The 26,184-nt window shown below is 38.8% G+C and overlaps 2 protein-coding genes across 3 annotated transcripts; both read right to left on the bottom strand.

Moving 5' to 3' along the window:
- Window positions 1-620: 620 nt before the first annotated feature.
- Window positions 621-8,351, bottom strand: RWDD3 (RWD domain containing 3). Its single transcript, XM_040565768.1, has 4 exons — window positions 8,210-8,351; window positions 2,303-2,787; window positions 1,477-1,592; window positions 621-1,378 (listed from the first exon to the last, which is right to left on the bottom strand). Exons 1-4 carry the CDS (start codon window positions 8,292-8,294, stop codon window positions 1,264-1,266), a joined length of 801 nt encoding a protein of 266 aa, XP_040421702.1. The 5' UTR covers window positions 8,295-8,351; the 3' UTR covers window positions 621-1,263.
- Window positions 8,352-15,893: 7,542 nt separating this feature from the next.
- LOC121074167 (holocytochrome c-type synthase) lies at window positions 15,894-20,649 on the bottom strand. 2 transcript variants are annotated; one of them, XM_040565884.1, is made up of 7 exons: window positions 20,526-20,649; window positions 19,971-20,123; window positions 19,156-19,304; window positions 18,386-18,534; window positions 17,491-17,610; window positions 16,589-16,675; window positions 15,894-16,328 (listed from the first exon to the last, which is right to left on the bottom strand). In XM_040565884.1, the coding sequence occupies exons 2-7, from the start codon at window positions 20,086-20,088 to the stop codon at window positions 16,130-16,132; spliced, it is 822 nt and encodes a 273-aa protein (XP_040421818.1). In that variant the 5' UTR covers window positions 20,089-20,123; window positions 20,526-20,649; the 3' UTR covers window positions 15,894-16,129. The 2 variants fall into 2 exon arrangements, with proteins under 2 accessions (XP_040421818.1, XP_040421819.1); XM_040565885.1 differs by lacking the exons at window positions 19,971-20,123; window positions 20,526-20,649 and adding an exon at window positions 19,653-19,852.
- Window positions 20,650-26,184: the final 5,535 nt, after the last annotated feature.

Below are 26,184 nucleotides of genomic sequence, written 5' to 3'. Positions count from 1 at the left end.
GAGAGAACATAATTTACACTGAATTGATCAGATCTGTTCTGTAAACACAGAACATGTGAGGCATTTGGCTGCTGGGAGTGAGTTTTAGAGAGCAGTAAGCACATGTATAGCTATATGCTAAAACCAATTAAATGGCCTTGCTAGTTACTGAAAAACTCATGACTTCAAACTTTTTACTCCTGGACAATTTATTTAGCCTTGCTAGAGGATGGCATAAGGTAAAACAGAAACCAGAAGACGCTAATAATTATAAGAAATAAGCAGTCAATTCTCCCTAAGCAAAAAGAACTTGCACAAAATGATTTGTAAAAATGCTGTATGTAATTTTTAACACTGCACTGAAGTAAAACATAGACTAGTGACAAAAAAATTTGTAAGATGGCCAAGGCTACTGACCTCAAAAAAATGCTACAGGTGGGTACGTTTCAACAGGGACTTATATCCTACCAGCTTTTAAATGATAGAAGACTTAACATAAGTCTCGAGAGATAGAAGACTGAAGTCTCTATATATACTGCTCTAACAGTTTAATTAAGTCAAGATATCTAAATAAGCAGTCAGTAAAACCAGAGTGCAAAAAGAAATCTGTAAACTATGAAAGAAAATACAATTGGCTTTACCTCAGATGATATACATCATTTTAATCAATTTAAGTTCTCCACTTGAGTTGCTTTATACATTTTAGAATAACATTCACAAAGACACTTCCAGTTTTTGTTTAGATCCCAAAATCACATGAACTTTTTCTTGAAATCAACACTCCAGTATTTACAGATTCAAGTAAATAGAGAAGGAAAAGTTAGCAGATGAACACCTGACGATTATTAAGTATATGCTGTCCTCTTGTATTCAAATCTGTTTTGCTATGCTTTTTAAAAAAATATATAAGCTTTCACAGTGAAATTAGTCATACTTTCTAGCAGGCCTTTATGAAAGACCACTATCACAAAAGATAAAAAAAACAAAACACTGAAAACAGGGACTGAAAAACAGTTTAATTGAAAGACTTATTTTAACATGACTTCCTCCCCGTCTCTCATGTTTGCCATGCAAATATCACAATTAACTCCATATTCCTTTGAAAAAGTTATAATGCATAGAAGTCAAAAGATTATCAATTCATATGTATGAGTTGCTTTCTCCTTATTGCAAAAGGATACATACTTCAATTTTTTTCTCCAGAAAATCTTGTTTGTTAAATTAGTCTTTGTATTTTCCAGCAGCATCTGCAATCGACTGCGGCTTTGGTCCAGTATTTTATTTTTACTTTAAGAGAGGAGGCACAAACTCAGAGAAGAGAGTCGCAAGTCCTGCAGTTTCAAATTCCTTTTGTAGCTCATCCAGTGTTGAATATTCTTTGACTTCAAACATCTGAAACCTACATTGTACAAGAGAAATTCATGAATATGCCTCAATTTGTCAGAATGTAATTATCTATTCAGTTACTTTTCTGTCCACAACAGTATTAAATTATACCTTTTATGCTGTGATTGTACTTTTGTCTCACACAGTACACTAATCATTTTCTCTTTGCATTTCTTTCCGCTTGAGTCCACATCTACCTTAGAAGTTTTCTGAAGAATCAAGTACTCCTAAGTGACAAAAAGAACAAAATATTAAATGTCACCTAGTATCTCTGAAGTTTAGTAAAATTCAAAAATCCATATGAAACAAAGATCTTTTTTCAGAACACAGAAATCAAATTTTGAAAGCGACGATTCCAAAAAGCGCATGCCTGTTTCAATTCATCAGCTTGAAGTTGAGCACATTCTTAACTGACCCAGAGAACTTGAGTTTGAAAAATAAGAACATTCTACTCCAGTATCACCACAAAGGCCTGCCTAATGCAGCAAGAAAACGTAAGCACAGACAAGTTCCAATGTGCAGCAGGAGGGAGCACCAGGTGGCTTAAATGTCAAGGAAGGAGACAGTTAGGAATGAGCTACAAATAGTCTATTATTAATTTCTCATTACAACTTTTCTGTTTTCTGGAATATTTTCTGGAGTGTTTCAGAAATAGAGGAGAATGAATCTGGGCATATTACAGTCAGGAAACACAAGGAATAGAGGAGTATAATTCCAGTGGTAAGCAAAGGAATATGAGCTACATGCTTCACTGGTTTCCTTCTCACATAATAACTTCTATTTCTTAAATACAGAATAAAGTTGTTGGGCCTTCCTACTCTCCTAATGATCAATCTGCTTCCAAAATTGTTAATCTTAGAAAAACACACACAAAATATTCAGACACAGGTTTCAGTACTAAATCGATAGAACTAGTCAACATTCATTGTTCCTGCACCTTAATGTTGCTCCTGTCACCCTGAAGAAGAATCAATATTATCTTGCCCATGAACATCAGTCTTCCAGTCAGCCTTAGATCTGAAGCCCATTTTTCCACAGTTTTGACGTATTTTGCCTTTGCTCTCATGTGATCTAAATGCAAAAGGAGCATCCAGATAGCATCCTCTGTACTTTCTGCTTTTGACAAAGTACTTTTTTCATTGCAAACTGTTGCTGGTTGCTTAATGACATATTTAAGATTCTCCTGTATCCAAAGAACCAGCTCATGCACCATGGGTTCAGAAAGATGTTTCTTTGCTTGTTCAAGTAATTTATCTTTCACATCCGTACACTGGGCCCTTGTAAGCTGGTCTGAGTTAACAGAAATTTCTGGTAGAGTTGATGGATAATTAACTGGCAAATGAAATAACAGCTTTAAAAGTATATCTGTATCCAGTAGTTCTTTCACGTTGATTTGAATTCTAAATGTGATTCCATGCGTTTCTGGAAAGTATAAAAAATAAACATTAATAGTTTGCTTAAAATGGAACTTAATAATATATGTTTTTCAACTATTTTCCTTATCAGTTCAACTCAAATGACTGCCATTCTATATTAAAAATTGTGTTTTTGGGCGGGGAGGGGGACACAACAGGGGATGGGTTGCAAACAATGCCTCAAGCTGTACTTGCAGGGAATCCTGAAATGAAACACTTCCATATCATATTAGAGGGAAAGTTATTTAACACATTTTATAAAGCATTCACACCTCTTGGCTCTTTTAAAGTCTAGACAAGCCAGTAATAAAGAATCATCCTAGAAACACTTAAGTCAGCTTCTACAGGTCAATAGCAGTAGCAAGGACAACTGAAAATAGAGGGACTCAGCAGTGCCCTAACTTTGCTCCCAGAAAAATCTGTAGGGCTTATACCACCAACACCAGCACAAGGCAAACAGCCTTATACTGAGTATTTTTGAAGACATGACCACTCAAAAGCAGTTCAACACTGAAAACAGACATAGAAAGAAAAAACGTCATAGATTCTTTGTCCCTTACAACTTTCAGAGAAACTATATTTATTTCTTTTCTGTCAACTTCTCTGCATCTACAACATTTGGAATGAGAAAATTAAAACTTTGCTATTGTACAGTTGACCTTACATATGGGTCCTTAAATGACCTTAAATTATGGGTCCCTTCCAACTTGGGATATTCTATGATTCTATGAAATACTATAAACATCCACATATACATATATGCATATTCATATATAAAATATGTGTATATATATATATATATGGATACGTACTGAAAATATGTTCTTGGTGTATTTCAGAATATAGTCATTTTCAGTGTGAAAAGTATACATACAGCACGTAGCATGAAGGACAAAAGACCACACTCTCCTGACAAATCACATAATCCAAGACACAATATGAAAGTTATGTACAGTAATTCCTGCAATAAAGTCCTTCTTGACTAAAACATGTTTCACAGAAAAACAATACAAAACTTCATAACGTGAAAAGAGGGGACAAAGACCTAACCTCTTCTACAACAAAAACAAGGGTATCAGATAAAAGGTGAACTTCTTCAGATGTTCTCTGCTTCACCCTTTTGATGCATTCCAAACACTTCACCCTATTTCTTATTTAAAATAAAAAAAAAAAAAAAAAAAAAAAAAAAAAAGAAGAAGCTAATGATGTCAGGTTGATTCATTCTATGAGGGCAGGAGAAGACAGATTTGAAAGGCAGATTAGAGCAGAGATGAGTTTCCGAGGAGCTCTTTTGAAGTGATTTGCCTTCCTCTCCCCCTACCTTATCTTCCTTTGCACGACAGTCATTCGAATTACGTTTGATTAGCATTGCTGACACTACTAGCCAACCTCAGTACTCTCTATGATTTTATATTTAAACCATATTAAATAAGTGAAAGAAACTAAAAGTGACTTGGACAGACAGAAGTACTTCAGATTGCTTAGCCAAGGGTCTGTCTCCAAAATTCCTTCTTGGTTCACATGAAGAACATTCTAGGTCAGAGCCATCACAAAATGAGCAAACCCACCAAATACAAAAAGTAAACTGTAGCATTACAATAATGAAGCCTCAAACAACTACAGACCATCACTACGTAAATGGAGTCAGATCTGGTGCTAAAAGTAGAAGATGCAAATCCAGCGAATTAAATGAGATTACGCCCACTCGTGCCCATACCTCCAGGCACTAAGGGTCAAAGCCTCATTCCTTGCCGACAGAAGCTGCTCTCCAGCCTTCTAAGACCCTGCTAAAGATTCCAGACTGCTTTTAAGGCAAGTTTATTCCAGAGAAGCACACCAGCCCTGGAAGAGATTCAAGTCTCCAGAGCACCGGCCTGGCAGCAGGCACCACGCACAGCACTTGCTGACGGGCAGTAGCTAGGCCGGGGACCTCAAGCCTTCCCACTCCAGCCTCCATCTTCAGCTGAAACAGCCCTGACAAACGTTCCTTGCTGGGCACCAGCAATTATAGCTCCTCTGCCGTTATACTAGGCTCAGTACACATAAGCACACACCCGAGAAGAAAAGCCTGCCTTGGAGCTCCCAGGACCCAAGTAAGTTCCCAGGCTGAGCACCATGCCTGACAGAGCGCTCCTTCCAGCGGCACGCTGCTGGCTGAAAGCAAGTGGTGTTTGGCTGAACACCATCAACATCCTCAGATTCCTGCCCAAGAGATACCTTGTTTTAAACTAGGTTGCCAATAAATTTTGAGATGGACAGCCTATAGATGAGCTGAAGAACAATACGCTATTGCCAGCTTAATTACAGTGATAGAAAACCAAGTTACCTTTCTGACAATCGTGCTAGGATTTTTCACTGACTTGTCACGATTGGTCTCACCAACTCAAACTAACTGAGGGGACAGCCAGACAGGCCAACCTGCCTCTTCGGCAAGGGCCTCCTGCTGCCCTGATCACATTTGTAAGACTGCAACAATCTCACACCTTTCCCGGCGATGATGAACTAATCCAAAGGCAGCTACGCAGCCTCACATCCCAAGGTGTATCACTCTATCACTCTGAGCCGTCGCGAAAAGCCCAGCCACGCTCATTTACATCTGCTGCAGACTTACTTTTAAAAAGGAGAACTGGTTCAAAACGTTCGTGGGGCTACAATGTGTGAAGTTTATTTAAGCATTGCAGCATCCATGTTCTGCGCCAGCACTGCAGACTGCTGGCAGAACAAAGAGTGAGTGCTCGCCGTCCTTCGTAACTAGGCTCTAAAGAAATATTTCCTTTGTTTGCACACACTACAAGGTCTGAGTTGCCTTCACAACAAAATGGTGATTATTCCTGAAATAAAGGGTTGGGTATGACCATTCTGTTGGCATTTAATGTGCTAATAAGGCTAAACTCAATACATTTTAACCTATTTTCCCCCATAGCGGCGTGCTTATCAGTATATTAGCTCTAGCATACTTCAGATTTTTTCTTGTGTTCCATGTCAACCAGACAGATATCCCCCTCCTCTCCTGCCCAAAGGCATTTTATGCAACACATGCGGTCTATTTTTAATTTCAGAAAATGGCACCTATTAAAGTACAAGCTTAGAATATATAAATATATTTTTATAGCAAACTGGTTGAGCAAACCAGAAGAGAACAGATTAACAAGTAAATTATGGATTTCTATCTGTAACACTAATCTTTCTAAATAGACACACAAGGTAAGAAAGATACACTGTAATTAGTTTACTTAAATTCATCAACACATTGGTTTGGATAAAAACATATTTTACATTCTGAATAGTTCACTATTAAATTCTGGGAAGCTGAAGTTTTTAGCATGCCCAGAGATCTGCAAAAGCATTTTCTTACATTCCTCAAAACCATAAATCCCCAGTGGCCTCCTTTTTGATCCTGATACATGCAAATTATTCTTTATATATTAGGGATAGCAGAACATAACAGTCTTACTGGAAGTTACCTCTGTGCACTGTTTGTCAATGACAATTTATACAGTTTGGAGAGACAAATCAAACATAAGCTAGTGAATACAGCAAAACTTTATTTTATACTAACTTAGGGATTTTGTAGCAAATTAAAAGAGAAGCAAATTCCCAAAGTAAGAAAATTACCAACAATCAATACTGTAAATGATATTCTCAATTCCAGCAGAAAACAATGGAAATAAGCCAGATATACATGATTCTAACACATCATGAAAACAATGTGGCCAATGTAAATATAACCTGTTCCCATTGTGCACTCATGGCACATCACTTCATGTCCCAGGAAGGCTTCTAAGCCTTTTATGTCCTGGTAACTTATTAACACAAAAACATTTTGCTGTATATGAAGGACGGAGAAGGATGTGCATATATTTTTCTAACAGACTCGGAGAAACAGACATGCATATGCAATGCTCAGATATGATTACCTTTTTTTTTTTTTTTTTTTAAATGAACAACTGTTAAGCCTGGATACTGTATTTTCAAACTATGCCTGAAAAAAACATTTCTGAACTTTATGACTTTTAAGAAAATAAAACTCAGTTGAAACATTTCATCAACCATATTTTAAAAATATACCCTTAAATACCACTTGAAAAAATATCAGAACTACCTGCCTACACTAGAGCAAGAGGTGTGTCACGCAGATCTAGACACAAAACAATTCTACTTTTAGATTACCTCAGTTAATTGTTCTCCATGCAGACACTGATGTCTTCAGCCCTCTGAGGCTGTCTACATGTTCTCTTTTCAAACAGCTACCTGTTGTTTTCTGAGAATCTATTTCTACAACTATTTTAAAATGAAAGTTTGGGTTTTATTCAATGAATTTCTTAGTAACCATTTAAAGTGAGTCACTTAAGAGAGCCACGTACAATTTCACACCAAAGCAGCCAAAGCAGTTTTCACAGAAGGGCTGAGGTGGGCAGGGCCATCTGGAGGTCATCTTGCCCAAGCCCCTGCTCAGGCAGGGCCAGGGGCCACAGGCAGATCTCCAAGGAGGGAAATGCCACAACCGCTCCGAACAACCCCTGCTGGTGCTCAACCATTCTCACAGAAAAAGAAACAAAGTGTTTCCTTGTCCATCTCAGTACTTTGGGGCTGAGTACATATGCAGACAAGATCTCAAGGCACGACATTTAATCAGGTTTTACCAGCCTTCTCCGGGTAACCTCTTTGCAGTGCACTTGGCAGGGAGCCACTGCTAGATTGTGGAGCTGGGCAGCATGCTACAACAGCGCCCATGACACCAGGGAAACCGCATATTATACAGAATCACCAAAAGTATACAGGACAGGTGTCACATCTCTAGTAGGAACTGAGCAAAATCTACCCGTACTCTGGATCTGAGCAGACATACACTGCTTGCACGTCCTGCCTGGTACAGCCTTCCTTACCTCCCGATAGTAACTGTGAGTGCACATCGGATCTACTGAGATTTACTGTCCCTTGCTGACGGGGCACCTCAGCACTATAGCAGCACAGACTGCTACAATTTATCTCTAAAAACTGTGCTCTGAACAATGGCCACCAAGGCTGGCACAGACAACGTGGAGTCACAGAACCTACGGTCACTGCGCTCCCATCCCACCGCACCCGGGAGCTGACGGCAGCAAGCACTCTCTCCTTCCCACCTAGGGCAAACCCGCAGCACCCCCGTAAAGCCTACACCCAAAGCGGCGGGGCGCTGTGCGGACAGGCAGCGCGGGCAGCCGACTCCCCAGGCAAGCCGGATCCCTGCGCTGCCGCCGGGGGTGGGCAGCGGCCCCGCAGCGCCTCCTCTCGGGGCCGGGCCGGAAGAAGCGCCCCGAGCAGAGCCACGGCAGCGCCCGCCGCTCCCAGGGGCCGAGGGCAGCGGGGGGCCTCGGAGGGCGGGCACGGGCCAGCCCTGCCGAGCAGGGCCACCGCCGCAGGACCGCAGCCGGCGCGGCCGCCGTCACCTGAGACCGCCAGCACCTCGCAGGCGTCCGGCTCGCAGTAGATGGCGGCGAGCGCCGAGAGCTCCTCCAGCGCCTGCCCCGACATGGCCGCACCTGCCCGCAGATAGGCGGCCCCGCCGCCGGCAGGGGGCAGCGCCGCGCCCCGGCCTGCGCCTGCAGCTGTCCCTCAGGGCGGTGGAAGCGGGGCCGGGCCGGTGACAGCGGCTCCGGAGGGCGTGGGGGCCGGGGCGCCGCCGCTGCGGGAGTGCCCGGAGCGGGGCGGGGGCAGGGGAAGGAGATAGGGGCGCCCGGCGGGCAGCGCCGCCCCGAAATGGCCGCCCGGCCCTGTCCCGGGTGTACCCGAGTACGTGTTACAACTGATTGCAAACGCAGCCCAGCACGATGTAAAACGGGACCTGCTGGGAGCATGAAACGTGCCAGCGCGATTCTTAACGGTGTTTTTTTATAAGCACTGTGCCTAGGTGTAAAAATTGGCATGACAATTCCTGGCCCATACTGGATGCTTTAAATAGAGCCATGTTGCATAAACGCACAGCGCTTGTAACAGAGGTGTTGGTCAAGTCACAACCTGTGCAGCAAAGCAGTGGCCCATCCTTTCTGCTGAGGCACCCACAGCAGCATGGAGTTGGCCTTCACAGCTGCAACACATTTCTTCAAGGCAGCACACAGTCACGATACAAGAAACACCCTCATAACTGTGCTACAGCTACACGTAGTACCCCAGACCAAATTGATAGATACTGACATGCACAGGTGCGTGCACAAGTACACATGAGCACATCAGCAGTGTCTGTATTCAAAGAAGGTTAAATTCGTGCTTCTTGGAGTCAACTGTGGTGGCTTTATGGTCCTTTAGTGGTCATTTGACTGAGGTCTTCTACAGGCAATGTTATAATGCACAGGTCTAATCACCTCAAAGAGATATTATTCAATGTTTTCCATATTGTAAGACTCCCCAACTGGAAATGCAACAGGAGGCTGAAAGATTAGACAGCAGTGGGCATACATCACTGAAGTTTATTTATTACAAATCACTTTTAAAATCAAGGGATGAGGAGGGGCTTATTTTTTCAGGAAAGTATATCATTCTATTTTTAATGCCATAAGTTCTGTTGAAATACCAAGAAATACCAGAGTGCTGAGCTGGGAACAAGTGAAATAATGTGAACAGACATAAGACTGGAGCTGTCAGAAGTCCTGTGAGGCAGCAGTCCATGCAGCTGTCAGAAGGCTTCGTGGAAATTAGCCTTAAAAGTGCCTTATTCTATTATTGAGAACTTTCTTGCCCCTGGTCTTTCCCCCTTCTCCTCATTCACTTTGCATATTCCATTTTACATGTTTAAATAAAAAAAGTCAGTGTAAATGTCTTTTAAATTGACACTATCACAAGACATTGAGGTCCCTATGAATAAGTTACTGCACTCTGACATTTGGAAGTCATCAAATGAGACAGTATAATGTCAGCTTGATATTTTTCACACTATGAAAATATCAGCTTCATGTCAAAGATCTAAATTCCATCTTAATGTAATAAATTTTCTTGTATTCGCAGACTAGTGAAAATGCTAAATATTTAAATTTGAAATGAACTTCTACAGTTACAATCTGGCCTTCATATTCCATTACTATTAAATTGGAAGTCAAGATCTATTTTCTCACTTTTTTTTTCTTCAAACATTGTAGTGTTTGATAGAAAAACATCAGCTATATTCATGTCTCTAAATGGCTGCTTTCCCATCAACACATGGCAAATAAAGTTCAAAAAAATCTCACTTTTTAGAGTTAACCTATATTAAAATACCTTCAGCATCCTGTCATAAATACCGCTGATACCAGTATTTTCCACTTTGTCTGACAAAGCAAACAGAATGCAACCTTTCATAGATCAATAAGATTATTCTCCCCCGTGTTATTTGCAGAAGTGGTATCTTTTCCTTTCCGATTACAATAATTATGACCCCCCCCCAATCAATCAGGTGTTGCATCGACAGCCAGAAGTGATTAGATATAAGTGTGCATTTAGACCTGTTCTCCCCTAAACTGAGTGGTGAATAACAGAGGAGTAGACAGACATTTGAAAAAAAATATTGATTTGGACCATCCATCTATATATACTTTTGCCATCATTTCCATGCCAGCCAACCTCCTGTCCCAGCTACCACAACTGTATGCAGTCCTAAAAGTATGTATTCTAGAAGGCATTAAAGGACCACTAAAAAGAGTCTAAAAATCACTTCAGTTGCCCATTCAAGGGTCACAGAGCAAACAGTAATGAGAAGCCCATAACCACGGCATGAGTGTGATGGCTAAGCTGATGATACTGCTGGGAAAGGGAGAGCTGGGGGACAGCATTTCTGCAAAGCTCGTTAAAAATGGATATCCATTAAGGTCAAATTTGCCTGTTTACCCCTAAGTTTTGTGCTGATTCTTTACAGAACAGACAGTAGTTTCACCTGGAATAGATGCTGCTGCTTCCAAGACACAGATACTTTGGAAACTGATGTACCTCCAGGATTTGGTGCTGGGTCCAGGAACTTGCAAAGCTTTTACCTGAATATGCTTACATGGGTGAGAACATCATATGAATAAGCTCAGGGCTAACCTGCCTCCACAGGTGCACACATTACATAGGCATTTTTCTAAATTAGAAACATAACTAATTTGGAGGGTTTCCTATTTTATATGACAGCATTCTAGAGCCCTATCAAATGAAACTTCAAGAATTCAAGAATAATACTCAAGTGACTAACATCATCTTTCAATTACTCCATGATAACAGTTTGTCTTGGTTATCAGGACAGAGTAAAATAATATATGCTTAACATATGCTATAATCTTACCTTTGGATAAAAAGAGAAATCACAAATTACCCTAATTCACCCAGCCTACTAATATATCATTTACAACTTATGCTTAGAAATTAGCAGTTTGGAAGATTCTATTTAACAGTTTTAGAGTAAGCATCATAACAAAAAGCACTACAACAATGTTACCTAAATGAAAATGTTTATTACGGAGTGTAAAGAAAATACTATTTTAATTTAAACACCACTTAATACCTATCTCAGAGACATTAGGTGATGTAAACATTTTGATTAGAGAAAATCATTTAGCCGCAAAATTTAATTCTCAAACTTTTTAAGGGAACATTTAATTTCTCCTTCACAATTTCTGTATGTATTAATTCATCTATAAGTGCAATACAAATCACATCCATCTTTCAGTATTGCTATAAGACAGCTGCCACTACTATCTTCTGCTACGCCAACGTTAATAGTTCTAATGCAGACAATGTTACTTTTACCATCTAGAACTGTTCTTAACTAAGTTAAATAGCACTGATTTTTCAGATACCTAAGAAACTAAGCCATTATTTCCCTAGTAACATCAGTAAGTGTTGTCTCAATGGTGCCAGTTTTCCCAAAAATGGCTTGTACAAAAATTGCCAATAGAAAGCAACATAAAAACTTGCAAAAATCACTCAAAATGACCTAAAAGGTGAAAGTTGAAAGAAGGCAGAAGGAGAAGCAACCCCTCTAGTTGTGATAAAACATGAAGCGATGTTGTTCCTCAGTATTCTCAATTATGATGAGTAGAAAAGTTTTTGTTTGTTTGTTTTTTCACCCAAAGCAGGTGTTTTTTTGTTTTGTTTTGTGGTTTGTTTTTGTTTGTTTGTTTGAAATAAATTCATGTAACTTAAAATTTACTTTGCAAATAAAACTGCCAAAAAATGAATCATTTCTTCTGAAGTAAAATTCAGCATTTTCATGACATTTTGCTCTTTACTTTTTGAAAATTAGAGTTAATAAATTCTCATTGATATCTTTAAAAAGGCTTCTCCAATTTGAGAGACAAATATATATATATTGCTTTTCCTTTAAAGTATTTTAGAAGGAAATTTTTCAAGGATTTGTGGTCTAGCAGTGTTTTTTGAAGGCCCTTGCATTTATCCTCTATTAATCATACTGCTTCAAGTCAATTCCCTAAGACACTTAATCTTTTGTCAGATAGAAACTCATTTTGAAAGTCTATTAATGATCAATTAAAGCTTTAGCTATCTCTATACAGAAGGTTTATGGGGTTGTGGTCTTCAGAAGCTGAAGGCAAGAGCAGCAGCATGTAAGAAAAACTGCTAAAATTTGATGTAGTTACCACAGAATTGGCAACACACTGGAAAACAAAAATCATGACTTAGTCCTTGATTTTCTTTTTACTAACTACACTGAAAACAAATGTGACAGTTTCTATTTTCTAAGACAGGTTATGGTCCAAACTGCAATGGAGTTTCCTCAGCAGAGTTTCCTCAACAGAGGAAACAGTGTATTATTTTAAATTTTTCAACGAGGCCTAAAAACAGTACCAACGCTTCCAATACTTTGATATTATCCTTTGAAAATTGAATTAATTCAGAGTCCAGTCATAAACATACGTATGTATGCTGCAAAGATGCAGTCATGTCTTGTGAGTAGCCCTGAATAGAATCAGCAGGACTGTTCAGGAGGGTAAATAACATATCCTTTCACATGTGTTCAAGGCCACACATCTAGGTTTGGAGTCAAGACTAGTACTCTACCCACAAGTTTCTGCACAATTTGACATACAAGTATTAAGACTAAATAGAAGCAACTGTCACATTCATAAAAGAATTTCAGATTCTTTCTCTAGGAGCTTGACAAGCCATTTTTTCTTGAAGATGCACATAAAAGTGATTCATCATCTAACACAAATAGGAAAGGATGCTTTTTACAAAATGACGTATCTAGTATGACCATAGATTCTTACTGACAATGCCAAAAGAATCAATGCTTACTTGACTCACTGCGTATAGATCTTTGCCTGTAATTTACCTTGAACAAAGTTAAGACAGTGTAATAAATAGAATGCGTTTTCTTCCACTGAGAGTAAAAATGCATGCTGAAGTTGCCTGCTAAGTTTGTTTAAAAGTAGTCAGGTTCTGAACTTCTCTTTCAGCCTAACTGCGATTGGGAGCTTGACAGTGCTCAAAAATGCCCTGAAAGGGCCTGATCAGGATACTTCACCTTTTTTTTCATCATTTTTCATATTATTTTTTTCATCAATGCTACATGCCTTTCTATACTTACATAGGAGGGATATAGATATATGTATTTTTACTTGCACACACACACGCGCATGCACATTACCTTTCAGCAACCCTAGATAATAGTTTTACAGTGAAACCATCCCCCTGAAGGGTAAAAATTTACAGTTTAAATCACTGTTTTCTAAGTTTTATATTTGAATTCTAATCACACTGACACCTATCTTAGAAATAGTGAATTGCCAACATCATGCAGAAAGTAACCCAAACCTAAAAGGGAAAAATTGCATGTTTATTTCATTAAGTCTTAGAAAAGTCTTGTAGAAAGTATTTAATTTATACTCTAATGATTATTTAAAAAAAAAAAAAAAAAGAAAAAAAACTTGAATTCCTCTCTTCTGAAGTTAGATGGACTCAGGATGAAAATAATTGTCATATGCTCTTATTCTGAAATCTGCTGGTTTGGTTGGCTATTACTTGAATTAGTCCTTTTTTTTTTCTGTCTTCTCGTAAGTGTATGAGCAGTACATATTCAAAGATGTGTTGTAACAGACTATAAAAATTCACATGTAATACATAAAAGAGCTTATATTAATAATTCTTAAAGCTAGAAATATATACCAAATACCAACATTAAGAAAACTATATTTATTTGATTCTCCTTTTTGTTTGAATGACAAAGAACTGCATTTTATTAATAGTTGAATGAATTCCAGAACAGAACGAATTCACAGAACAGAACGATTTTGAATCTAGGAAATAGGGAACATAACATAAGATAGTAAACTCATGAAGTGGCATGAGATATCTTTTATCAGATTTAGCAGCAATTACAGTCTTTGTTAACACACTTAATGTCAAGCTTCCGAAATCAACAGTAAAGGTTAGTTTGAAGCTTCTGAAGCACTCCCTCCACTGTTGTACCTTTTCCATATTTATTTGTGAGAAATACAGAATCAGAATTCCATATATATTGTTACCAAATGCATACATAAAACAAACAATCAATCAAAAAAAAATCAAAAAGCTGTGGCCCTCAGTCTGTTCTGTTAGAACTGAGAGGAACATCTCTTTTATCAGATACAATGCTTCATACAAGCTCACACATTCCTCGTATCTAGTATATATATTGCCTACTCAGATTGAAGGTTACTTTTTTTTTTCTCCAAACTATTTTTGATTTATATATATATGGTTCACTGAAAAAGAGGGAAAAGGAATGTGGAAAAGTGGAAAGGGATAAGAATGAGGGTTAATTTTTTTTAGTATTTTTGACTTCTGGTTAAGATTTATTTCTACCTTGCAAGACAGTTGCCTCTGAAGTAAGAGCCATTTGTCTTTGTTGGTACCACAAAGTATGGTGGCTTCCCTGAATAATTTTCCTAAATGGGAAGAGCTACTTCACTGAAGTACTAAGGTGTTTTCCTGTCAGGAGGAGGGGGGGGGGGGGAAAAAAAGGCCTCTATTGTCAGTTAAAAATAGCTACTTTCAGAAAATTATTGTACAGCTGGTTCCCAGTTAAAAGTTTTGAAGTTTCATGAAGAAACTCTGACTTGAGAAGCTACAACATAATACTTGGTTATTCCTTCTATTCCCAAGTGTTTCGCAGGGAGGTCTCATTCTCAACAGTAGGGTATGCTGAAAGGGAGGAATAAAGCTATTACACTGGAAGACTTAAAAAATGTTAGTTTCCCTTATTAAGCACAAACATCACTCAAATATTTAAGCCCCACAGCATTAACGTGCATAAGTCTTAGAAAGCACTCAAATCACGCTTATTTCTTGGCACTTCGGATATTCTTTTAGCCAAATTATCTACACATCTGTAATATGCCTCACTATAATCACCATGCAGAAACATGACTACACAGTCATACACCCTTGTGCGACTCTGTATTATATATACAAAAACCACTACTCTGTAGTTGATGAAACTAAGATGCAAAATCCAGATGCAATACATGAAACATTCTTTAAATACAGCTTGTCTTGAACACATTACAAGACATAATAAAGACAAAAATACTTAAGCACACTAAAATAATACAATTTTCTTACATCAGAAAACAAACCCTTTAAATACTCAAATAAATATCCATTAAAGATCCACCCTATCTCCTTTTAGATTGTTTTAAAAGCAACTGATATACTAATTTCCTGCCTCTAAATCACCTGTTCTTCTGTTCAAGATAAATTGCAAATTAAAGCATAAGTATATTCTCCACGTTTTCAACTTAACATACCTTTAAAAATACTCATACTGTATTTCCTTTAACAGACTAGATCTGACTGAAATTTTCTGAGAAAACGTGTTTGAACAGGTAAAGTGCTCATGTAAAAACAATTATGTGGTTTTCTATAGTTAATAAACTATGCAGTTTGTAACAGACCAAATTTTTTATGCTTTAGCATCTGAGTATGTAAATAGTGTAACTATGTGAAACCATTCATGAAATTTCCAGTTTTCACTATTTTTCAAGTAATCCTCAAAACTCCAGTCAGAAGAACCAGAAACCTGATGTATTTGGCGCAGCACTGGAGACATGAAATTAAAGAAAGAAAGCTTACACAGTATCTGTGACAAAAAAAAATAAATCCCAACTCTTAAGAAAATTAAGATACATGTTTTTGCTACTGTAACTTTATTATTTAATTCAATATGTATCATAGACCACTGGTGTACTTAACAAGGCATTTCCCCATACCCCCGTTACCCATCACATCCCCCCCAAAGAACAGTGGTGATGATGAAAATCACAGTTGCAGTCAACTTCTATTTCAAGTCCTACTGTCCACTTATCCGCAGTCTAAGAAGACAGTGGTTTCCTTTTTGATTACACACAACAGGAGTAGTGTAGTAGTTATGACGTCCACCTCCACCAAGCTACCTTCATTCTGTCCCATACAGCTGAGAGAGAATCAAATGCAGGCCGAACATCCAGGATAGTGAACTGGTAGTTTTTATCTACTGCTCCACCATCATAGTAATCAATAACATATCGCACTTCTTTTCCACATCGGTCAACAATCCAATCATGTCTGTCAAAGGGAAGTTCATATCTGGAAGACAGATAATAGACAGTGCAGACAGTTTAATGGGTAGATAGTATGAAACTGGGAAAGGGAGTAGAAGTTGTATTTAAGAGAATTTATTTATCCAGATGCTGGTATAAGATCCCCCACTACTACATAAATCTTCTGGTAATTATAACTTGCAATTTCATTTGCATAACATCTTTAAGTTACTTCTACACTATGTTTTCAGACATGTCTCTCTACTCTCCCACCTCACCAGAAGTCCTACTTTCATGCCCACGTACCCCATCCATGAACGTATTCTGGCTCTTGGTGAGTACTCCTTCGCTTTGCCTCCAAACCGCATCAGTGATGGTCCACATGGACATTCCCTACAAACCCAATTAGAACAGAGAAAATGGTTTTTACTTTTAAAAAACAAGGTCTTATTTTAAGTGTTTAAACCACGACAGTAATTTATTTTAGTAAAAGAAAAATGGAATAGGAGAAATAGCAACAGTAAAAAATTAATCACAGTGATCTAAGCCAGCTATTTTTTTAAGGTTTGAAAAGTCCCCCAGTTTTTGACAGCATTTAGTGATAAAGTACTTTTGATATGCTCCACACAACTGTTCTAACTCATCAACAGAGTAGTTATCCACAAATCTAATCCACAAATTTAATGGATTAGAGAATAGAAAATGATTAAAGAACAAAAAAACATAATCCAAACCACGCTGGAACAAAGGTCATAGAATTTCAGAAAACAATTTCTACATACATCACATTTAATTAGTCTGTGTCTTCTAGGACCAGGGACTATACTGACCTAGAAAGTGACGTAGTTTAAAAGTGACCAGTATAAAACAACATTTACATTCCTCATCTTTTTCATAACAAAGAGGGAAACTAAGTCGTCCCCAAATAAACATATGCAGTAAGAAGCTTTACTTCTCCAAATCTACATTACATACACACCACCAAAAGGCTGATCAGTTTTGCCACCATAATTATTTAGTTCTAGTCAAGCTCTTCTGAATAATCTTCCTACCCGGCAATAAAAATGGGGGATCCTACAAGATCGTGATTTTTTAAATGTATCAGCACCAGAATATATTCGCAAAAACTAGAAAGACATCCTACTTCCAAGGAGTACAAAAGCATGAGCTAAACCAAAGGACTTGCTTTTCATTTCATATGTACGTACACTGCATGAAGAGCTTCCCACTTCAAAATCTCCTTCCAAGCTTGCTCGTTATTTTGATTGTGAATCTTAATGATGTTAGTCATGTCTTCACTTGTTATGTCATCATCTTTCCACCTCCACCTAAAAATAAGAATTTGAAAACAATTTACAACTGAGTAATTCCTCCACTTTCCTCATTTTATCTGATGGGCTTTTGAATCAAGAGATTTAAGGGTTTATGCAAAGACAGAGCTAGAACGGTAACTGCTGGCTCATCTGCTTAAGCATCTTGAGAACCACTTCATTTTCTGTGTAAATGCATAGTTGTCAATGTTATCATCACAGAGATACACAAATTGTAGTCAACAGATTAAGTTAACAGCTTTTCTGGATCAGAAAGTTATCAGAATGTACAAACAATGCAATGACCCGTTAGATCTTGCCTACACTGAAGTTTTGTATAGACAGAAAACATCTACCAGTCAATTTTTATTTTCAATTTTTTAGCAATTTTACATAGTCAAAATAAAAGTTCTTGGATTCATAGAACTTTTCCTCAGTTTATAGGATTAGCCTGAAACCAAATGCATTTGAAAGCAGGCAGTCATACAAGGTTTTTTCCAAACCTATGCATGACTTTTAAGAACGTTTTCTGACATAGTGGCAGTTGCCTGACATTCTCTACCATCTTGCAGATCACAGAAGAGGGTGTGGTCTTTGAGACCAGCTCACCCTTTATTTTAAAGCTGTTTATAAAAATGGTTATTTTTAGAAATTCAAGTTAATTGTTTGCTGCTTGGAATATGCTGCCACAAACTCTTAAATATTATTGATGAATAACAACTAATGATACTGTTTCATAAATCTCAGGATTACAGGCTCACACAGATTTCATCTGGTAATTCTGTGTATTTACCCTTTTCTTAGCATGGCATTCCAAAACATTTGCTCTGAAGGATAGACCCATTTCTTGTCAGAATGTGCTCTAGGAATGGAAGATTCTTCTCTAACAGTTGACAATGGAAATGGTTGACCTGGGGATGGCAGCTGATTAGGAGGAGGCATCTAGAAAACAAGGAGAATCATCTGAGCAGGAACAACAATGAACTAGAAAAAGGGTGTGTTTTTTTAAGTGTTTGAGAAAAAATTAAGCATAACTAATCAGTTGCTACAAAGATCAAGAAGTTCAGCCTTTGTAAGTCCACTGAAGTTACCTCTCTTTTTTTTGCAGAACTCTGCACAATTGTGTCAACTGAAGACTAAAGGACACCATTTGTCTAAACTTCATCTTTCAAATCAGCAGTGCGTTTTTGTAAATCAGAGGAAATCTCAGAGAGACCTAAATCAGAACTTATGCATACCACTATTACACAGAACCTGGAAACCACTAATGTAACATAAAAACCACGCACGCAACTAACAAATAGAAATATGCGGCATAAAATACTTACAAAGTGGAAAAACACCTTTTATCAAACAGACATAACTTTGAAAAAGAGAATGTTAAATAAGATCTAACATGTTTTTCTCAAATATTTGGATATACAATCAGAAAAAGCAAATTAAAAATGAAAAAATAACATTAATTGCCAGTTTCCATCTTCGCAGCAACACTTTTTACATTTTTGGGATAATATTTCAGGAGAAACAAGACTGAAGAAAACATGTGAACTAAGTGAAAGTTACCATATTGCTAGGATCTATGTCATCATTCCCTTGAGATGCACCAGACTTCACCGGACATGCTACGTATTCATACGCTCTTTCTTGATGTGCAGGAACATTATTTGTGTTCTCAGTCCTATGCTCAGGAGTCTTCATGTGCATTGGACAACCTGAAAGACAGGAAAAAAACAGTTTATGTTTTGCTACAAAATGAAGTCTCTAAGACATGACAGGACACGGGAAACAGTTCATTGAATGCTAATGTAAATATTAAACTGGTATTTCACTTTTTCTTTTGAACTTTATTACAGTTTCCAACTTTTCCTATTTTAAAACCCAACACCATGTTAAGATCTAAGCTTCTTACACAGTCCTTGAATGCTTATATCCTGCTCCACGCTGGTCCCTACACTGAGCTGTTTGTAGCCAGAATTTCCATGGCAACGTTAACACAACGCGTGTTCATTTTGTCAACAAACAGCTGATTTCTCCTTATACTGACATTTATCTTATCTCACCCTTCTGCTGCCCTTTCCCAGATGCATGTTCTTCAGCGACAACCACCTGCTCCCAGCAACCACCCACAGTGACCTGGGCATTTTCCTGGTGGGTCTGCCCCCTCTGAAGCATGGCAAGCAGGAGCAACCCGCAGGTTCTACAGCAGGCACCTCTTCTGGTGAACACCTGACTTTTTTTTATGAATGGTTACTTGCAAACTACTTGCAAGGTAGGGGAAAAACTCAAGTTTTTGTTGTAGAGTCATCTTCCTTTCTGAGAAATATTTGTCAGTGTTCAGTGTGAGGAGTTAGTTCCACTTAAGCTTCAGGCACAATTACCGCTCTTTTTCTCCTGGTGCATAGGGCACTCCGCAGGTGGCGATGCTGCCTGATGCTGCTTGGATGGGTCAGCGGGCGGCTGGCCTGCAGCAGCTGGGGTCGATGCAGACAAACCCATGGCCTCTGCACACCGGGCCTTTCTAGAGCAAGTTTCTGAAGAAAACAAAAAGCAAACATCTGTAGAACAAAACCACAATGATTATTTACTACAGTACAAATACAGGTATATCGCTGCATCACAGATTACTTATAAAACATCCAAAAAAAAAAAACAAAAAACGATTTAAGCAACAGCCTAACTATAAGCCCGCAGCCTCCAGCAGGGCTCACAGCGAAGTAACTCCCGTAGGCCAGAGGGGGACTCCGTCTCCTCGCGGGCGATACCCGTCTCTGCAGCCCGGTGCCCCCCGCGAACCCCTGTGCCCGCCCCGGCGGCCGCCCGCGGGCAAGGTCAGGCCCGCCCCCGTCGCCGACCGGCACCGCACGGCGGCCTGCGCCCGCCCTCCGCTCCCGCTGCCCGCCGCCGCGCGGCCCCGAGCGCCGCCGCTGCCTTGCCTCGGCCCGACCCGGCCCTGCCGGTGCCCCCGCGGCAGCGCTCCCCGCGCGGGCCTGTCCACAGCGCGGCGCCGCCGGCCCGCTCCGCGCCTGCGCCCAGCTGAGGGCCGCCGCCCGCCCGCCCGCTGCGAGGCCCCGCGGGCCGGGCCGGGCCGCCTGAGCGGGGCCGCTCCCTGCCGGGGCCGCTCCCCGGCCCCACGCCCACCCCAGCGCCCGCGGCAGGAGCAGCGGCCGGCGGCGAGCCAGGGGAAGAGGCGGGCTGTGCCTCGCACCTACACCGCCATCGGTCCCCAGACAGGCGGTTCCGAGGGCACCCTCCGCGTCTGAGGGCTTAACGTTCCGTTGCTAAGGCCGCGAAAGTTGTTCCACGTGCCTGAATTAACACAGAAATAGCTTTTATGCATTCTTCTCGAAGTTGAGTGCTTTTAAGAAAGCGTTCACATACCAGCTCTCAAAACAGGATCTTCCTTATTAAATAGGTCATTGCCACACGCTGTGAGCACCACACGAGTGTGAAGCTCTGTCAGATACTAGTCCTTTCACTCATTTTTGCGCTTTTGTAGTCTACTGTCAGAGGAAGTTGTTTCCAGCTTGCTTTTCTGCACATAGGAATTCACTAGCACAGTATAGTGAGAGCCTGGAGTTAGAAAAGTGGCACCATGTCTGTAACTGAGTTTCTATATGCCTTCAAAAACATTATTTTTTACCTCTGATGCTATCTGAGTTTTGGCTTTGCTGAAACCGCTCAGTAACAGCTGTGTAAACAGCACTGAACTAGATTTCGGTCTTCCCGTGCTGCACTTCACAAGGCAGCTGAATAAGAGCCTCTTGTAGACTAAGTGACATCTTTGCTCCCAAACATTTCAGGTTAGTGGCAGAAGGACTCTACCATAAAGCACATTTCTCCACGGACTCTCCACTTCTCTCAAAGTACAGTGTGTTGCTGACATCAGTAAGTCGCTGTCTCCCCAGTTTCCACCATCACACTCAAGCAGGATCACAACCTCAGTGAAGCATACACTCTAAGTATATTACGCTGTGGACTCAACTTCAGAAAAGCAGAGCAAAACCAGAATATACTCACAACAGAAGTCCACCATCTAAAAAATTAGATACCCACAGTGAAATTTAAGACAATAAAATAATAAACTAATTCAGAAGTATCACACCAATACAAGTACTGAAAACAAAAGATAGCTTTCAGCAAGAACACAAAAGACTGAAGAAAAAAAAAAAAAACACACGAGGGAGAAAATGAAGAGCAGCTATGCCCCAAAACATTACATAGAAGTGGATACACAATACACTTTCTGTATCTTAGGAGAGGTTTCTCAGACTTCAGGCAAGATTTGTTGAATTTTTCAAGTTAAGAATGGCTCAGAAAAAGGCATTCCTTGTTCCCAGCCATGTTCAGTCCTTCCTTTCTACCATTCAGTGGTAAAAGCCATCCGGTGCCAAACTAAAGCCTCCCACCAAGCCCCCCTTGTCTGTTCTCAAGCAGTTGGAAATCTGACCTATATAGCATCTGACCCCAAATAAGGTTTCCAGATATTCCCAGCCTGAGTCACTTTCAGACAGACCAACTAGTTAATGAGTAATTTTCTACACTAACAGTGCAAAATTAGTACTCTGAGAATATAATTTACAAATGGCACAAAATTCCCCTTAGAATATGGGGGGGGGGGGGGGGGGGGGAGTAAAAAACACTGCACTGCTTATCTTCTTCTAGTAACTTAACCACTGCGTAATACAACAGAAAGCTTAGAGAAACACAAGCAATTCTTGTGTTTGGAAGTCAATGGCTAAGATATAAAACAGCAACTTCCTCTGAACATGCTAAGAGAAAGCTCCAAGCTTTACTATGCAATTAATGGTTCATGGGCACACACACAAAATCTAGAACTGCCATATTAAGGAGCTTAATTGCTTGTATGAGTATTCAGGAAAGGACTGTGCAATGCATCACATCTATAATACACAGATGGCAGTAGCTCTTTATCCCAGCAGCCTGCAGAAAAGTGTTTGGTTTATGTCCTGAAACGTGGTACTACAGTACAGTACAATACAATTATACTACCTGATATAAAGGTAAGTTTTTCCTCAAATACGCAACATAATTTCAAGTTACGTTCCTGGCCCCAGTGAGGTCCTACACAGAATTTTACCCTTCAGAAGTCCAGCCAGTCTGGCTCAGAGCTTGTACTCACTCCCCACATTCTTCTAAAGAAATGAAGACGCAGCACACAGTTTCACGATACCCTAACGAGCCAGCTGCTTCTGAACTGAACCCTAGGTAAATTGTCCTTTTATGATCCATTTATTACTATAGGTACATAAACTACTACCATAGTAAGAAAAAAACAAATCACAAAATAAGAAACTGTTTCTTTCATTTATTACAAAGTACCAATACCTTGCATACAACATGCAATTTATTGCTCATCGACATTATTGCATATATCAAAGGAAAAAAAAAACAGCTGATTTAACTTCATGCGAGCTCCTAAATTGTTCAAACAAAAAAAAGAAGTGCTCTACAATATCACTGAAATGCAAACAAAAATTCAGAACTTTTACAGTAAAAAGTAAATTTAAACCCATAATATTTAATCATTCACTTTACTACAACTGATTACATTTATAGTCAACCTTCAGAATTATTATATTGCATTTTTAAAGTTTTTGTGCAGCGATAAGGATTGCTACTACAATCAGGCCACATTACTATTTTAATTTAATAATGTGATCCTAATATTTTGTGACAGTATTAGTCTTTACTGCAAACCAGATTGTCATGACTTTCCAGAAATGAGTCCAGCAGAATTTTCACTCTTCATCCTTGCTCTGTGTATAAATTAGCTATACCATATTTATCAAATTTCTTTTTAGACACAAGATTATATGAACATTTTTGAAGTACAGACTCCATTACTCATGCTTAAATGATAACTCATTTGTTCCCAACAGATCGTAATTTGTTTTTGTATCAGTTTAACTGTGCTTACATGTTAAATTATTCTCCATATATAGGTATCCATATATATATTAAAGAAAACACTGTTTGGTACAAGCATGCTAGAAACCAACCCAGAATATTTGGATGTATGCATATTAAGTGTATAAAATATATACCAGAGCTCATGATTAGCCCTTGTCCTCCTTCCCCCTACCATATGATGGATTTCTCTTGTGAATCTGGAATAGTGTTATAATAAACAAAACCAATACATTTTGCATTGCATTCAAAATGTTATGCTCTGTATTAGAGCTTAATATTAATATGTTGCTTTCAACCTAGCAAAATTTTTTAAATACCAAAATTTAAGAACTTAGAAGACAATTTACATGCAACATGTTCCACTTGGGTGCAGATCCTCATATACTTAAATATTTATAGGCTCATAAAAGCACGTCCCGTCCACAAGACAATTTTTGACATCCCACGCATAGATTAAAAATAAAGATACACTACAGAATACTTTATTTGCTTTTATATTTTCAATGACTAAGGAGTTATAAACAGCACACTGAATCATTATATGGTTGACACCAAGGCATGCTGAACTCTTCGTAAATCACTCCCTTAAAGACATTTCCTTTACATTACAACTAGATTAAAAATTTATGTACATTGTTATCATCAGATGCCCTCTCAGTGCAGGACACTACATGATGAAACTGATCTCAGAACTAATTTTGACAAAGTATTTCTTATACCAAAACACTACAAGTTATTCTTTATAGCTACTTTCCATTCTTTACTGAGCTATAAAGTGCTTGGTTATTATAAATAGAGTAAGAATGCCAAACGAGGTAGCTAGTAGAGATTTGTAATGGATAAGAAAACTTATCAAGTGTTACGATCTAAAGGTACGATTTGATGCTTAATCCCAGCATCCCAAGCAGCACATCTTTCTTTTTCTCTCCCATAAAAAGACCTTTCATCAAGTTGCTTTCAGAAAATCGTATGACCTTCACCTGTCCAACAGAGATTTCACCCGGGTTTGGATGAATGTTAAAGTTTGTAAATATTGACCGTTATTTCCATTTGACTGGTGCCAGATCTCAGCAATGAAGTACTGTTTTTTCTCCAGCTGTCAGATACATTCCGTATATAGAGACACTCTACAGAAACTCTGCCTTGTGAAGTTCCTTGTAACCAGTTAGTGAAATTGTACAGGAGGCTATTAAAAATATGAAAGAGGGCTGCACACACTTGTTGAAGTCTTCTACATTTGCATTCATCATCTGACAATTCTAGTCCCTCACTACATGCTTTATCGATGGCTTTCCCCAGCAGTGAACACTGCAACAGATCCTAAGCTGGAGTAATTTTCAAGCAGCCCTTTATTTTCCTCTGAATGGCTCAGCAGAAGCATTACAAAACAATTTAACAAACTTCTCTATTAAATGATCTTTCACAGAAAGCTTGTATGTACATATACACACACGAGTCCATGAAGTCCTCTTCATACAGCAGTCAACAATTTATAAGCTATTTTATACAGCTCAAAAATAAATTTTAAAGTTTCATTTTGCTCTGTGTATAGAGATATAGAAACACCTAACCCTTTCTGCTACTTATCGTTCTACCATTGTCCCAGCAACAGCAGCAGGAAGACATCTGGATTCCTGCACTGTGCATTCTCAGTCTCCTCTGCCTCTCCTCTCTAAACTTGCTTGAACATATTTGCTCACTTGTGTGAGCTTTTACTTATAGGTTCACATTAATTTTACAGTATGACTAATCCTCTGTCATAATTTTTAATGTAAAGATGGAAGTAATTCTCTTGCAGACACTAATTAATTTGATTTTTAATAAACTTTAATACAAAATTTGGAATTGTTAAGAATTTATATAAAAGTCAGCTCCTCTCATTTTTCCTGCTCATAGAATATTTTTCATTATTCAATAGATTCTCTTTTTTAAGCAATTAGGTTATGAAAGCATTGAGCTCACCCAAAATAGCATGTATTTATAGAGGTAGAGTAGGCTTCAGAGATGGAATTCGCATCACTGAAGTATGCGTACAGATACCCATTAAGCATCCCTGTAGTGTAAGGCTCTCAACTTCATTGAAATCCACTGGAACACTCACCACGAAGATGAGTATTTGTAGTACATTTCCTCTCTGCAAGTTCGGATTCCACAAATCAATTATAAAAGCAAAACCTGACCTATCATTCCCCTATAGTAGTTCTGAAAATGGTATTTATTCATCTTTTGATGAAAAGTAAAGCCATAAAAAGGGGGAACATATTCCTACACGTAGCCTTACTGGTACAAACAGACTCTCCCATGGTCACCGTGCTCATTTAATGTCACCTGGTACTGAAGAAGATTAAAAAAAAAAAAGAAAAACAGGATTTTTGAATATTTTACAAGATTAATTCCTTCCATTCAATATGTCCATGGCAAAGACCCCTGGTGACATACTAAGGGTCTGCTTTGCAACGTAAATGTTAAAATAGAAGTTTTAAGCCACTAATAAAGTAATATTATTCTAAAGATAGTGTTTATTACAATGCTACTAATCATGCACTTACTTTTTTGCATAAAAAAGCAAAGAGACAAGTTTGCACCATTAAATGTTGTCAATATTTTAACAGTTTTTAACTAAGAAAGTGCAATTGAAAAATGGGTGCCAAGGCTATCTAA

The sequence above is a fragment of the Cygnus olor genome, chromosome 8, assembly GCF_009769625.2.
Source record: "Cygnus olor isolate bCygOlo1 chromosome 8, bCygOlo1.pri.v2, whole genome shotgun sequence".
NCBI classification, from domain to species: Eukaryota; Metazoa; Chordata; class Aves; order Anseriformes; family Anatidae; genus Cygnus; species Cygnus olor.
The sequence above is the reverse complement of the archived record's forward strand: the minus strand, read 5'-3'. Positions and strand labels throughout refer to the sequence as shown.